Source organism: Terrapene carolina, unplaced genomic scaffold (assembly GCF_002925995.2).
Source record: "Terrapene carolina triunguis isolate 2854851 unplaced genomic scaffold, T_m_triunguis-2.0 Scaffold112, whole genome shotgun sequence".
In the NCBI taxonomy this organism is placed as follows: domain Eukaryota; kingdom Metazoa; phylum Chordata; order Testudines; family Emydidae; genus Terrapene; species Terrapene triunguis.
The window spans coordinates 6370170-6385511 of NW_020664463.1; the positions used below are offsets into that span (position 1 = coordinate 6370170).

Below are 15342 nucleotides of genomic sequence, written 5' to 3' on the forward strand. Positions count from 1 at the left end.
CCCCATTCCTTGAGGGGGCTGATTGGTGGACCCGAGTAGTTGTGGACTCACCCTCACTTTTCCCCCAGCCTGCCCTTCCCCTGTACCTGTGTGATGTGGTTCAGAGGGCCTCCATGAAGCAGAGTTTTGAGGCATCCTACACTCCCCTCGACACCCAAGCACACTGATGATACTATAGTCTGGTCCCTCCATGTTTGTGGATGGTAGAGAGCAGGGTTGGCCTGCAAGCCACTAGACAAGCCCCACTCATTCTCCCCGTCTGTTTAGGAATTATATATAAAACATGTGGAAATCAGGATATCAAATACAAACGGAAAACAACAAAGCTGCTCTTTGTCACAGCAAAATAGCATATGGAATAGACAAGAGAAAAGCTGAGGGTTTCCAGGTAATCAAACAAAGAATTCCTAGAGCTGCTTAATAAATTGGCCAGGAATCTGCAGGCTTAAAATCATCATCCCATCGCAAAGCGGAAGAGAGGACAAAGGGCCTGATTTAGCTCCCAATGAAATCCCTGACCAAACGCTCACGGAATTCAAAAGGACCAAGATCTGGCTCAAAGAAGGGAAAAGTCTGAATATAAAGAGCAGGTCTGGCTTTTGGACACCCAATAAACCCACAGCCCCGCCAAATCCCAACTGTAGGAACAGTCAGAAAGTTAGGCCTCAGTTATGCTGTTTAGGCAGTCAAACGTTGAGAGGAGCATTGCCCCAGGGAAGCTCCAGGAGGAGTATGACTTGAATTGGTAGAATTCAACCTGAGCCTCCCTGGCATACAAGGGAGGCACGCTCATTGCTCCACACATCAAAGGGCACCCCATGCTAACCCTGCCATGCAGCCAGCGCTTTCCCCAATGCATGGAGATGGTCTTGGCTCCCTTTTCTCCCGGCACTCTTTGCAGTGTCCTGCTCCCTAGGCGATGCAGGAAGATGGGTGAGTCTTCTTGTGCCTTCACCTCCTCCCTACACAGCTACAGAGCACAATTTGTCGCTTAATGCAAGACCGTGCATTCTTCGGGGGGGGTGGGGGGTGTCTGAGTGTACTGATCCGCACTGTGCTTGGTCTGCCTTATCTTAGGCAGGGAGCAGAGATTGGTATGTTCTGGCCTGGCCTGGCCTGGGAAAGGTGCAGCCAATAGTCCTTTCTCCCAGACACCGCATGGGCCAAAGTGAAAGTCTGTTGTACCCCAGAAAGAGGATTAGCGCTGAAAGGGAAAACACTGTGTGAGAGGATGAGTGCCCAAAGAATAAACCTCCCTGGGAGCCCCCAAAATCCCAAAGCTAGTCTTGGAAAAGAGCCAAAACTTACCAGTTAACATAGAATTTAGTAGAATGTGTAATTCCAGTGTCCTGCTCTGTGATTTCAGCTAGTTCTGTACACAGAACCGCCACAGGGCCTTGTGACTGAGCTCCCACCAAGGCTACTCCCGATGCTAGGACAAAATCTTGCTTAAGCTTGTGCCCTCCTTACTGAAGCTCCCCCATCAGAAATGGAAACTGTGCATGAGCATGTCAGGAAAAGAACCTACTCCCCTGTGTGTACATCACCATCTTGGATGACTGCTAATCATGGAACTGCTGTCCTAAAAGCAGTAGTCGTGGGAATAACAACGTAGTGTGTTCTGTAATCCCAGAAGTAAGAAGAGCATTTGGGGAATACCAGCAGTGACTGACACCACCAGTGTCAAGCCCTGGGAGCTACGTACTAGGCAGCTGAGAATAAATAAAACAGGTTTTTACACTAGATTTAAGTGTAAAAGCCACAACCAGAAACTGTTTGCGGTGAAAATGAGAATCCAGGCTGAGATTTATCTGTAGCTGCCATACGTTAACTAGCAAAAGTCTGCGCTGTGCCGCACCCCCGAGAGGTAGAGGACAGCCTTATTCCCATATTTCCCTTGGATCTGCTTTTCAGTGCCTTTCCCTCTGCTTCCTGGTCGACTCTGGTCAATGCCCAGTCTTCAGACTTTCTGTACTGCAAATGTTAACTCAGATGTACAATAAGATTTAGTAATTTTAGTGCATCCAAAGAATAATTCTCCACATCTAAGATTTTAAAAAATCTGCTCTGTTTTTATCATCATATTATGACCCAGAGGTCGGTCTCTGTCTTCCTCCCGGTCTTGTTGCGTCTCTGTGTAGATACATAAATTTCCACTTCTAGAGGAAGGGATGCATTATTCTTAATCAAAACTTGGAAATGTGGCAGGAGGAGGTGCAGCTGCAGATGAACGTTATCTAATTCAGCCATCCTGTCGTTTGAACATCCTTACTTAATTTAATACAATTATTTAATCAGTGAGGATAATATCAGCAGTATGATTCATTTATACAACATGTTTCACAACTGCCTTTACCTCTCTTCTTATTATCACCACTGATAATTTCATGAGTGACTATGGAAAAAGAAAAAGAACTGCTGGTATCGTTCTGTGTGGGGACAGCTGTACTCTTCGGGGGACAATGATATTGGAGGATTTTATTTGTGTGTGTGCAGTTGCACCCCTGTTACTGATATATATTTACTGGTTAAACATTTCTGGATAAGCTCATGACTGGATGACTAGGCCAGTGACTGGGTGTATTGTTCAATGTGCAACAATAGCAACATTGTCTTCTGCCCAGACGCACCAGTAAATGCTCCATATTTTGCATTTTTGTTGAAATGAAGATCTCCATGAAAGAGGGTGGGGGAAGTGGGGCCATGGCTTTGTTTCTGGAGAGATGGGGGATGCATTCTTTGAGAACCCCCCTTTCTGGCTCTGTGTTCCTAACTCGTTTGGCTGTAATTTGTACCGTCAAGGTCATTTAGATAGGCAGCAATATGTGGTGAATGTGTTCCCAGAGGTCATGAAAAGCCTCTTTAGTAGAACACACTAGGCTGTGCTTATGCCAGGTCATTTGAGCACATTTGTATTGCCAGTCAGATGATGCACAGTGCAGTTCATGATTTTGTAATAAACTGCGCAACCTGGACCTTCAGTTTGTACTGTTGAGGGATGAAGTGCTTGGGCTTATACTACAACACAGTGTTTCAATAACTGTATTTTAATACCAAACTAATATATAAAATATGTGAAAAGAAGCTAGATTATTAAAATCCAAATGGATGTACCCGATTTTTTTATTTTTTTTATTTTCCCTCCCTGAGACTGGTCCACTCAGCCGGGTCAGCCCTCATTCATTCAGTTCCCACCATATGAAGTGGCATGATTTTTTATTAACTCAGACAGAGGGACTCTGGGTAGGGTATTGCTGTCTCTGCTAAAATTCCTACTCGGGCAAAAATCCAGTTGGTTTCATGGGGTTTTTGCCTGAGTAAGGACTGAGTAGAGACCTCAGGATCTGGCCCATAGAGACATTAAAGAAAACATAATTTCAATCAGTTATTTGGTGGGACAATATTAGTGACTTGGGAGTCAGGATTCTAGGGTTTACTCCAGGCTCTGCCACTGATTTACAGCATGACCTTGGGAAAATCACTTAGTCTCTGTCTGCCTCATTTTCCCTATCTGTATTAATAACACTGTATTTAGCACTTTACATTTACGAAGAACAATACAAACATCTATAAAATGGGTGCAATACACACCTAACCCATCCAGGAGTGTTTTGGCTTGTTTATATTTATGTTTATAAGACACTTAGAAATCCTCAGATAGAAGGCTTTGTTTTACATGATACATGATACTTCAGTGAGAAAGCTTAAAGTTCTACAAATCCAGGTGATTCCAAGATATAAAATTCAGATTTTGGATCTTGAATTCTCTGATCTCCCCTCATCTCCTCTACCCCCTCCTTCTCCTCCTCCCTACCCCTCAATCCCATACCCCCTTCCCCCCCCCAAAAAAGAAAAAAAAGAGTTCAGGAGGATTCAGATCTGGAGTTTTGGTTTTGTCCATTATAGGACTAGGAACCAGCTGTAAAAACTTAGATCAGATCTAGGATCTGACCTCCCTACAGTCCCAAAGTTAATGAGGTTTTGGGTCCATCTCTGGTATAGTTTATGATGATCTTTCAACAAAGGAAAGCAAATGACTAAGGCTGTTTGAAAGAATCCTGTGCTGATATTATCATGGCATAAGGGACTGAAATCTCCATTACAATGCATTGGTTCTGCTGCATATACTTCTTTTTAGCAGCCTTAGGGGGTATGTTTTTGCTTCTGCTTTGCTCTCCACATTTATTTCTTAATTTTTTGTTTTGTTTTGTTAGCCAAATATGCCACTTTTTAAAGGAAACATTTCCTAACCTTTAATCGAGATCATATTTCACTTTCATCACATCTGTGTTTATATTATTACAAGACTTTTAGGTCTTAATGTCTTCTGTTTTAAGCATTAATCGTTTGGGCTGATTATATAAATAAATGTTTGACTTTGTTAACTCTTCAGGAAAAAAAATTGGCCTGTTCTTATCATTGGTATCTTAGAATAACTCTGCATATGTGTGTGTTGGGGGGGAGGGGGAGGAGGCAGGGACCAATGAATGTTGGATTTCCTCTAATAAAAGTAAGTGTGGAAAGTATATGTGCTGACTCTGTGATCCACCTAAAAAAATCTCTGTCCCCCCTTAAAGGCACTGTCTACCTGGACTGATCATGTTGGATCTGATTTTTATTTACACAAGGGCCTTTTACACTGCCAGAGTGGTGTAAAGTGCCCTTGGTATAAATGAAAATCAGGCCTGCTAGACTTTAAGATGGCAACACACTAGCTGCAACTGTATTGGTTATAAATAATGGTAAGGAGGCAAAATGCCAAATTCTCCTCTCAGTTACACAGGTGTAAATCAATAATGAAGTAAATGCAGCTCTTCCCAATTTAAACTGGGAAAGTTGAGAGTAGAATCTCTGATCCAGAGAATTTAAACGTATATCTGCAAGTAAGGAAAGGATAAAGTGTTCCATCACATATTGAGCAAAGGTTCTATTGTTGATCTTCATGTTCAAAACAATTGTACATTATAACCAAATCCCAAAACATTTTTTTATACCAGATCCTAAGGATCTGACTCAGAACTTTTAAACTCTCAGACCAGATTTTAAATGGCATTTCAGTCCAAATGTGGGTTTGATAGGGCCTTTTGAAATAAGAGAGGTAAAATATTATAAACTCTGAACGGTAAAGTAACATCATGTTGTAAATACGTGTAATAGCTCAGAATAGTCCACTCATTCTCCTGTATAAAAAGCAAGCTTGTGTGACCTCCAATTAATTTACCATTAGCCTGAACACACAATGAAAGTGAATGAAGGGGCAATTTGGAATGACATTTATCAGCTCTGGAACTGTCGACTTCTATTATTTCCACAAGGCCTTACACTTCTTGGCTCCAGAGAAAGCTGTGCTGATTTGAATGAAGAAGAGCATTCTTAGCACCACGAATAGTTACAGCACAGACATCTCCATGGTGGGGTAACTCAGACAGAAAGACTGCCACCTCCATTTCCAACTTGCATTAAATGAGACATAAAAAAAAAATTGCTTAGTGAGCTAACTGAAAGCCTTGCACTTCACACCAGAAAAAAAAGGGGGCGCGGGAGGATGGGAGTGAGGGAGGCAGGGAAAAGAGAGAGAGAAGAAAAGAAGGAAAGGAAGTGAAGCTCAGTGGGACTGGATAGCCCAAAGATTCATTATAAAGGGAGAGGGTATGGAGCCCTCACCTCTAAAACGTAGGTTTGAATCTAGCCTAAGTCTTTATGGTCAGTGAAAGCCATTCCCATCTGATGACTGTTTGGTGGCCTATATGAAGTGAGGTGGTGGTCTCAGTCAGGTTTCCAGTGGACAGACATTTTTTCGCAGAGCTCATCACCATATCTGGAACTAATCAACCCCTTTTTTGGCACTTATTATAGAGGTCAAGAATTGAATGTACATGGAAACTGACCTCTCTGGAAGGGAGCTGATAAAAGTTGGTGGGGAAGTTTGCATTGCTTCTGGTGATCTGTGCTAAATAGAGGACTTTGGTCTCCAGGGATATTAGTCTGGCACATTTCATGAAAATGGGATTTAGGCTCTTAAATCACTTTGGCACTTTTGAAAATTTTGCCTGCTGATTTTTATTCTTTATTATTCTTTATTAGTCTTCACAGGAAGTATCTAGGAGAACTTAACTATCACTTTAAAGATGACATTTTTGTCCTTTATTTCCCTGATCATTTTGTTTATCCTGCTTTAATTCATTTTTAACTATGATGATTACGAAAGTATAAAAGTAATCAAATACATTCAAATATAATAAAGACACTTAACTCAGAAGCTTGCCTGTTTGAGATAACTGAAAGGTGGCATAACTTTGCAGAATTACAAGTATGATGATGAAGACATTCATATTTATATAACATGTTTCCGTATGCAGTATAGACCACTGGAAAATTCCTTGCTTTCTGCAGAATACTGCATTCTTTGGACCAGAATTAGTATTACAGTAGCTTCAGATACTCCAACAGTAACAGGGAAAAATTCCAGTGGAGTTTGCTCTCCATTTACCAATCCTACATTATGGGCTTGATTCTGATCTCACACTGGTGTCAGTCGGGAGTAATTTCATAGGAGCAAATGGACTTTCTGGAATGTAAAACTTACGAAGGGAAACCAGAATCAACCCTACTATATCTGTAATAGAGCTCATGCAAAAATATTACTTCCATCAGTTAAAGGATGGGCTTCTTAATTCACAAGTTGCAGAAGAAAGTTTAGCTCTGCAAGGACATCTTTAACACATCTTGCTTTGGCATGATATGATAGTAGCAGACACACAAGTTGCAGATAAGTATGTGGCAGAATGGTCCAAAAACATAGATACCATTTCTGGATATTAAAAAGTAATTTTTTAAAAAGGGTTTACTATTGTATCTCTTCTACAGGGACAGAAAGGGGCTTCTCTGATCCTTCTTTTGCTTTTCGTTAGAGTCAAACCGAAACGTGTGACTAATGTATTGTTCAGGATTGTTTATTGCTCTTGCTCTCTCTCTCTCTGTGTGTGTGTGTGTGTGTGTGTGTGTGTGTGTGTGTGAACAAAGCCAACTCCTGTTGATTTCACTGTTTGTTGAACTCTCTTTATGAATTTGGCCCATGTTTTCAATGTACAGAACCATGGTAATTATTAGTGAACCGTTAAACTTTCCTATAAACATCCAAAAGCTTAGATGCTTATTCTAAATTATGCAAATCTCTGATGGAGATTTGGAAGCTGGAACTAGCACAAAAACAGACTTTCTGGTTCTGACTGAGTAAAAATACCCATGAAAGAGATTGCTTGTGGTACTTCGGTACTTGTGAAAACCAGGGAGTTCAGAGGAAAATAAAAATAGAAATACAAAATTAACACATTTACTCACACAAGTTTACCCAAGTTTTAGAACTACAAGTAAGTTTGGGTTTGGATTGAATTTTAGATGACAGTTGTGATTAATTTTTATTTTTTCCACCCATTTCAAGTTTTAAAAAATTACACAAAATATTATTGTCAATGGACTTCTGTTTGGATTGTATAACTATGTATCATGTAGATGCAACTTTGGGGGAAATTCTTACGTACACTGTGCAAATAAAGAATGTTCTCTAATTCTCCAGTTCATGGGGCATTTTGATTCTCAGCTGACATAACACGATGGCATCATAGGAAACATTGCATGATGCATTTTTAGGATTACTCGTTTGCAACTTCACATGAATGGAACGTGACTATGTGTTTGGGTTCAAGTATGGCAGCGGCAGCAGCATCTTTATGACATGCTTTATCTTGTGCTCGTAGGATGAAGTGGCCCAGCCGCTGAACCTCTCAGCTAAATCCAAGACGTCTGAGGGAAAATCTCCGACATCGCCCACTTCTCCTCATATGCCAGCTCTGAGAATAAACAGTGGGGCCAGTTCACTCAAATCCTCAGTGCCAGCAACATTAGCCAGTCCTTCGGCCAGAGTTAACACAATAGGTATGTTTGTTTTCTTTTGGTTTTGTTGATGTAGCACAGAGGTCAGCATTAAAAAAAAAAAAAAAATCAGCATTTGCCAACCAATGCCACACAATGGCATATGATAAATCGAAGGTGGGGCCTAATATTGCATTCATTGAAGTCAGTGGAAAAGCGCTCAGTGATCTCAGTAGTGCATAATTGGGATCTTAACTCTTCACATTCAGCATGGGAAAAAGTGTGTTATTTCAGATAATTCTATATGATAACAATTAATAAATGATTGTTCTGTAGCTACCACTGTATTACAGTGATTCAGACATTCGCCATTTAAAAGTATAAACAACTGATGAATAAGCTTTAAAAAAATCCCTAGCAGTTACATGTCTACATGTGCATACAGTTCCTTAGAAAATTACAGGTTTGATGCATAGTCCACTGAAAAGCTTTGTGGGGCATTATTTTAGCTTAATCTACCAGGAGTAATATTAATGGCTAACTAAAAAGTCACCAGGTACATTTCAAAACATACTTTACATTTTATCTTGAAAATAGTCAGGCTAGCTGCTTTTAGTATTGTTCTGTAATATATTATTATTCCTCCCTCCCTCCAAAACTGCCTCCCTTGCGACCATTTAAACAATAAATGGTTCTGGTGTTCTGACACTTTGTATTTCACAAGTGCTTTATATTAAAAGGGGGGGCGGGATGTGTGCCCCCACGTGCGTGCCAGGTCCTTATGTGTAATGTATATGTATAAATAACATGCAGACACACCCCATTGTAATGATAATCTTTTCCAATCTACTGTACAAAGTGATTGAATATACAGTACAACCTCAGAGTTACGAACACCAGTTACAAACTGACTAGTCAACTACACGCCTCATTTGAAACCAGAAGTACACAATCAAGCAGCAGCAGAGACCAAAAAAGAAAAGCAAATACAGTACAGTACTGTGTTAAATGTAAACTACTAAAAAATAAAGGGAAAGCAGCATTTTTCTTCTGCTTAGTAACATTTCAAAGCTGTATTAAGTCAATGTTCAGTTGTAAGCTTTTGAAAGAACAACCATAACATTCTGTGCAGTTACAAACATGTCAGAGTTACAAACAACCTCTATTCCCGAGGTGTTCATAACTCTGAGGTTCTACTGTAACTTGAATTGTGATTTCAGGGTGTAAATTAATCACTAACTATTTGGGATTAGGTTGAGACCTTCCTGGGGTGGGGCATGGAGGGGCGCAGATTATCCTACAGTTGCTTATTGCGGGGTTTCTTGCACCTTCCTCTGAAGCAGCTAGTACTGGCCACTTTTGGAGACAGGATACTGGACTGAATAGACCATAGGTCTGATCCAGTTTGGCTGTTCCTATGATTTTTCCATTGCAATGCATTGAAACTATTTGAGACACTGTGCAGCATATTCCAGCTGTACATACACCAGTAAGACCCACACTTATGCCCCAAGTTTAAAATCCCTATATGTGGGTCCCAGTGTGCAGGCTGATGGGAGTTATGATTACATGCACCAAATAGAGAACATACGTCTATGGCCAGGGTGAAAAGGGAAATTACTTTATCCAGCATGACATTCTATAAAACTCCATAAATGTTTCATAAATATCCCATTGTTAATTCATGGCTTATTATGTATTATTCTTATTAAAACTACACTATTTAACTTGCTAGGTTAGTAATGTATTTGCATCTTTAATCTGTTTGGCCCTGCTGCTCTCTGTGTACAGTGGGCTGAGTTTTCTTTTTTTTTTTTTTCACTTTAAAACCTTTGTCCTGAGGAGAGTGAACAGCAGCTCTAAGCATAGAGTTAAGAATCTGACCTGCCTCTCAGTGGCAGACTGTCTCTTGTTCTCCTCCTCCTCCACCCCTGGTATTTTCCATAGATTTGAGATCCCTACAATTTACTTTTCTCCTTTTAACAAAATGCAGATTTTGAAACACTGTACCTGTAATGAGTGATAATGTAATTGGATAAAAGCTGCGAGGATGAATGGAGCTTTAAAGGTCACTCTTGTAAGAAGAATTAATGTGTTATACCATTAATAAACCATGGAAAACTGTGGAGCAAAAGATAACATACTTAAGTTATTGTTAATGACATAGAGTTCACTGCTTTATATCTCCTAGCTACAAATACAGAAAGTGACTTTTTGAGGTTGCTAGCTGAACAGTATCATTGTGTGTACTGTACAAGATAAGCTGTCTTTAAATGCGGCACAAGAACTGGACAGACACAGGCTGCTCCTATCAAAAATCTGTCCTTTATGGGGGACTGGATGATTCAGAGGCTTGGTAATGGTATGTGGAGCCTTTTACTGCTAAGTAACTAGTTCACAGCCAGCCACCGTTGTAGTAAGCAAAAGCCATTACCATGTATAAACTCTTTGTTGACCTTAACAAAATGAGTTGTTTAGCTCAGTCAAGCCCACAGCAGAAGTTTGCACATGACATAAAACCACCACAATTGACAACCTTGTTGTCCCTTTAAGCAAAAAGACCAAGTACTGAATGGACTAGGTAGACTGAACTATCTTCTTACTTTGAGAGGTAGGTCGCTCCAGCACAGGGCTGAAGCACACTGGTGGTAACCTTGCAAGGCCATTAACCATGCTGTCTCTGATCTCTGGATAAAAAGAGGACTTTGGTCTCCAGGGCTGTCCACGAGACGGTGGGCCTTCTGACCTAGGTGGGCTTAGGCCCATTGTCCTGGAATTCAAATAGGCTGGCACCTTTCCCACCACTAAATTCACTTTAAAACCACCTTTTAAAATCCATCCTTCAGACTGTTTATTTTCACTGTGCTCACAATATTGTTCAGTTGTATCTGGTCAAGGGGAGCATGCACCTTTATATCAGAAATAATGTAGAGCATGTAGCTGGTGAAGTGGCACATATGGTATGTGGTCCTTTGGTTAGATACATCCACACTGCCTGTAAATCATGCTATAACTTGAGGAGTCACACGTGTCATGATTTCACATACAACTTTAAATCAAGGGATTTCTTTTCAGAAACAGACATATGTCTACCTATTAAAAACAAAAACAAGTCCCCCCTTCCCCCTCCCCGTTGTCTCCAACATCTAGATACTGGTTTGGCAATCCCTGTAACTAAGTGCATTTAGTATCTCTCTGTCAATAATTCACCATGTACCCTAAACAAAAATAATTTACATTCGACTTGTATCTATATTAATCTTTTCTCTGCATTCCAGCATATTGGCAGCTATTGAAAAACATAAGGAGTGCTTGCTTTTATTCACTGACGTGTGCCAAATCTTCTCAAAGAGAGTGGTAGTCAGGAAAAAAAAAAATGGTCTGGAGAAGGGCATGAATTCCAATTCTTAGGCAAATTCAGCTATAATACAGATTATAACTATTATACCCACCCTAATCAAGAGCACTGCTGTTTTTAAATGTCACTGTTTTTTTGTTTGCTTTTTAATTTATTCTGACCAAGTGCAAACTTGATCAAGAACAGATGCAAGGTGGGGAAAGAACCAAGCGACTTGCTAAAATGGGGACCACCCTCCCCACCCCAAAAAAAACCACCCTATGATACCATTTAGGAGGTGTGGATTACATCCTTCCTAGCACTGTCATTGCCCTGAAAGCTGTCATTGCCCTGAAATCACTGAGCCAGGTCATTTGGTAAAAATAAGTTATGTGGATCAAATTAATTTTATGTAAAACTGCCAGTGTTTTCAGATACCTAACTGAAAGGTATTTGTTGATCTGCTCCCCCTACACCCAGACTGTACAGAAACTTTTGCTTTCAATTCTCCAAAGGAGACCAGAATGCCAGGTTCATTGGGGGAGGGGGACGGAATGAGGGCACAGCAGTGCAGCACTGAACTAATCTGACATCAGCTTCTTCCACTGAAATGTTTTAAGCAGCAAGACAATGTTCTACGTTTTTTGGCAATCAGTGGATCAGATAGAAGAGTCTAGCAATACAACAAGGATGTGTAATCTGACATGATTAGACAAGGCTCTTTAGGAACAGAACATTCATAATTGAGACAAAGAAAGAGTATTAATAACACTTTCCTAACACGGCAGTTAGCCATTTTATATTTCCTTTCTTTAATCTTAGTGTTTTTCAACAAATCATGGGATTTAATAGCGTGTTTTGGCAGATTAGAGGATTTATGGCCCAGATGTTTTTTGTTCTAAAAATGGATTAGGGTGTAAAGTTTGCTGGAATCCATGGAACATGTTGAGGCAAGCCGGTCATTTTGTGTGTGATTAGTGCTTGCCTTCTGTCTCACAGTCCCTCCATCTGTCACAATTCACCAATGGATCTGGTTAGATTTAGCCTCATGTCACAAACAGAAGTCCCTTTTCTGGGCAATTTCATATTACAGATTCATTTTATGCCTTTTTTATGCCCTAGTTAAAAGACAGAAAGAAGTGTGTGTGTGGAGGGGGGTGGGTGGGGAGGAGAGATAGATACTAGCTTCTCCTATAATGTTTGAAAAATAGACCGGGGCTTGGAGTCTTCCATCAGTATTCCATCCTACAAATCACATGCAGATCATAATAAGTATAATCTACAGTACGCTAAAGGAAAAAAAATGACAGAGTATCACATTTAAAATTAAATAGCATTAGCTGTGCTGGTGATGATTGTAACATTTTAAAATGAAATAATTCAGCTACTACTAGTGCTGAACCCTAGGCAGTGAATTCACAGCCAAATGGTGTAGACATCTGACCTACTATCAGCAACATGAATAGAGTGGGAACATAGGTCCATGTAGCTGCGGTTTCTTATACATTTCTGAATGACAGGTGGTGGTGGGGAGCATTCAACGGCGGAAGTTTCTTTTCCCAGCCATTATGCGCCTTGTATCTATAGCAAACCACCGCCACCTGTGGTTTATTTTAATGTATTCACAAGTTTTAAGAAAGGGAAGGAAAAAATGGTCTATTTTTAATAGTTTTGGATTGCTTGCATGATCAAGGCCTCCCACGTCCCCTATCAAGTTACATCCTGCTGTATACAGGCCACAAGGCCAATCTCTATAATGTTGGGTAAACATTGAAACTAATGGAATCAAGTATCAGAGTGATGCTATCGGTACTAATGTTTCTCATGGTTTATACCCAGGTGGCTCTATCATAAGAGCAGCATAATTTCCAAGCACAGACAGGTTTATGGGTCTGTTCATTGTCTCTGTCTCTTTCTCATTTAACTAAGTGCCCAAGGAAAGCACTGATGAGTTTCACTGACAAAAGCGAAAATGTTTTCTCGTAACTTTCCTTTCTTTCTTCCTTTCTTTTTAAGATATTCTTTCTTCTATCACGTCGTCAGGTTATTTAAATGACCACGATGCTGTTACCAAGGCAATCCAGGAGGCCCGACAGATGAAGGAGCAACTTCGGAGGGAACAACAGGTGCTTGATGGGAAGGTGGCTGTTGTGAATAGTCTGGGTCTCAATAACTGCAGGACAGAAAAGGTCAGTTCCTGAGACGCCCTTTTCTGATAGTCACTTGGGTGATCATATTTTCCTCGTGGTCAGGCATTACAGACACACACACACAATCTCCTTCTCCCTCTCCTTTCTCTTCCTCTCTTCCCTGCTCTGTCTCCCTCCTTCCTTTTAGAATATCTGCTTCTGTCAAAAAACAAACAAACAAACAAACGAAAAACAGCCCCACACAGACACGGAGACAATAGAGCCTAAAACATAGTTAAAGTCCTTATGAAAACTTTAGAGACCACTAATTCTCTGTTCCAGGCTGTCAATATGTATTATGACTAGGTGATCTTTGAAATATCTGGGTCTGAGTGAAAATCTTGCTTTATGGAAATGCTTACATGTTTTTGTGACATGAGCTGGATTTGCAAATATGCAAGCTTCTTTAGGAACATAAGCTTTGCTGATACTCGGGCTCAGCTTCTGGGTATTTAGCTTTATGAGGTTGTCATATATGATGTTTCGTGACCATTGCAACATAGAACTGTCAAGTCATGTTAGATGACTTAGCAAAACTGAAAAAACAGAGAATTGACAATACGAACTGCACCAAATACTTTCAGTAGACCTTAGACGCGTTGGAATTGAGGGGGCCCTGCATTATTCTAATTTTACCTGCTAAGCTGTAATAAGCAAAATTGTCAACTAAGGTAATATTTTCCTCTCAGGGAACACTTATATATATTGTATCTAGCACAGTCGTTTTGTCATGGGGGTTACAAGAGTCACAGGTTCCACGACTTCCTGCTTTTTTCAGGAAATGCCTGTGACTACTTTCTGCTGCCCTGCCCCTTGCTGAAGGGGTACTTAGGCCCACTGCTCCCTTCCTGGCCACGTTTACATTGAGATGAAGTCAGTTATGCTACCCAAGACAGAGATGTGCAAAAGTTGTTGGGTGCTTCACAAATTCATGTTTTTACAATATATTTTCCATGATTTTTTCCCAAATATTTCTCCACACAAAACTGTTTTAATGCTACAAAATAATCAAGATGAAATATTATTGCATTTGGTGAAAACGAAATTTTATCGGATCCCCAGTTCTGGTGGCTCTTTCATTCCGAGATCCCCATGTAACTCATTCAGATAGGCAGACAGATAGAATAAAAATGATCAGCTACTTAGCAATAACTTGAAAGTCAGTCATCCTGGGAAGCTTGTGAGTCAAACAATATTGTCCAGAACGAGCAGATTGCTAATTTGGATAGCTTTCCAGTTTCCGTGGTTTTTAGATGGAGTTTGATCAATAAGCTGTGAGAAGCCAGCAGACCGGATAATGAATGTTAAATGTACATGTGAGTCTGTCACTACTGTACTTTTTCACCAGCCTAGCATGGGTGTAAATGATGTAGAAATGGCTCCAATTTCATGCACTCTCCTGAGAGGAAGGGGGAGAAAAAAGAGGTCAGTGTAATAGGTGTCTGGCAGTACATAAAACCTCTTTTAGAAGAATAAGGGCACTGGGTATTGAGAGAGAGGGACAGAGCATGTTTATGGCATTTCACATAGAAGAGTAGCAGAAGGGAAGGGGGAAAAGTGGAGTGTCAGCTATAAGGCGAAGTGATCACAAGCACAAAGGAATTTATATTCAAATATTTAAGCATTCTTGAAAGGATGCTTGGAGCAGAAATTCCTTTTCTGTGCTCCCCATGTAGAAATGACTTTAACACTCAGCCAGATGCTAATGCAAAGTGACTCAAGCTATTCCTCGCAAGCATAGCTAAATTGCCGTTATTTGTTAAGCGCATTGAATTCAGCTGTGGATACAGCAGTTGGTTGCATTCAGAAAGCATCTGTACCCTTTTTTTTTTTTTAATCCTCCAAAGCAGAGACAACTCTACCTATCTCCCCCCTCTCCTCCCCTGTGCTGGCTGGGAATTGTCAAGTGACAACCGACCAAATCCTTTTGGACAGGAAGCCTTC

At 40.4% G+C, this 15342-nt stretch overlaps 1 protein-coding gene across 2 annotated transcripts in view; it reads left to right on the forward strand.

Moving 5' to 3' along the window:
- Positions 1 to 15342, forward strand: part of SOX5 (SRY-box transcription factor 5) — a 267225-nt gene that overhangs the window by 220931 nt on the left and 30952 nt on the right. The window contains exons 8-9 of one of the 2 annotated variants that reach the window (XM_029911672.1): positions 7758 to 7935; positions 13226 to 13335. In XM_029911672.1, coding sequence (XP_029767532.1) covers positions 7758 to 7935; positions 13226 to 13335 — 288 coding nt within the window. Of the gene's footprint in view, positions 1 to 7757; positions 7936 to 13225; positions 13399 to 15342 lie in introns of both variants that reach the window. The other variant, XM_024203263.3, reaches the window with a different exon arrangement.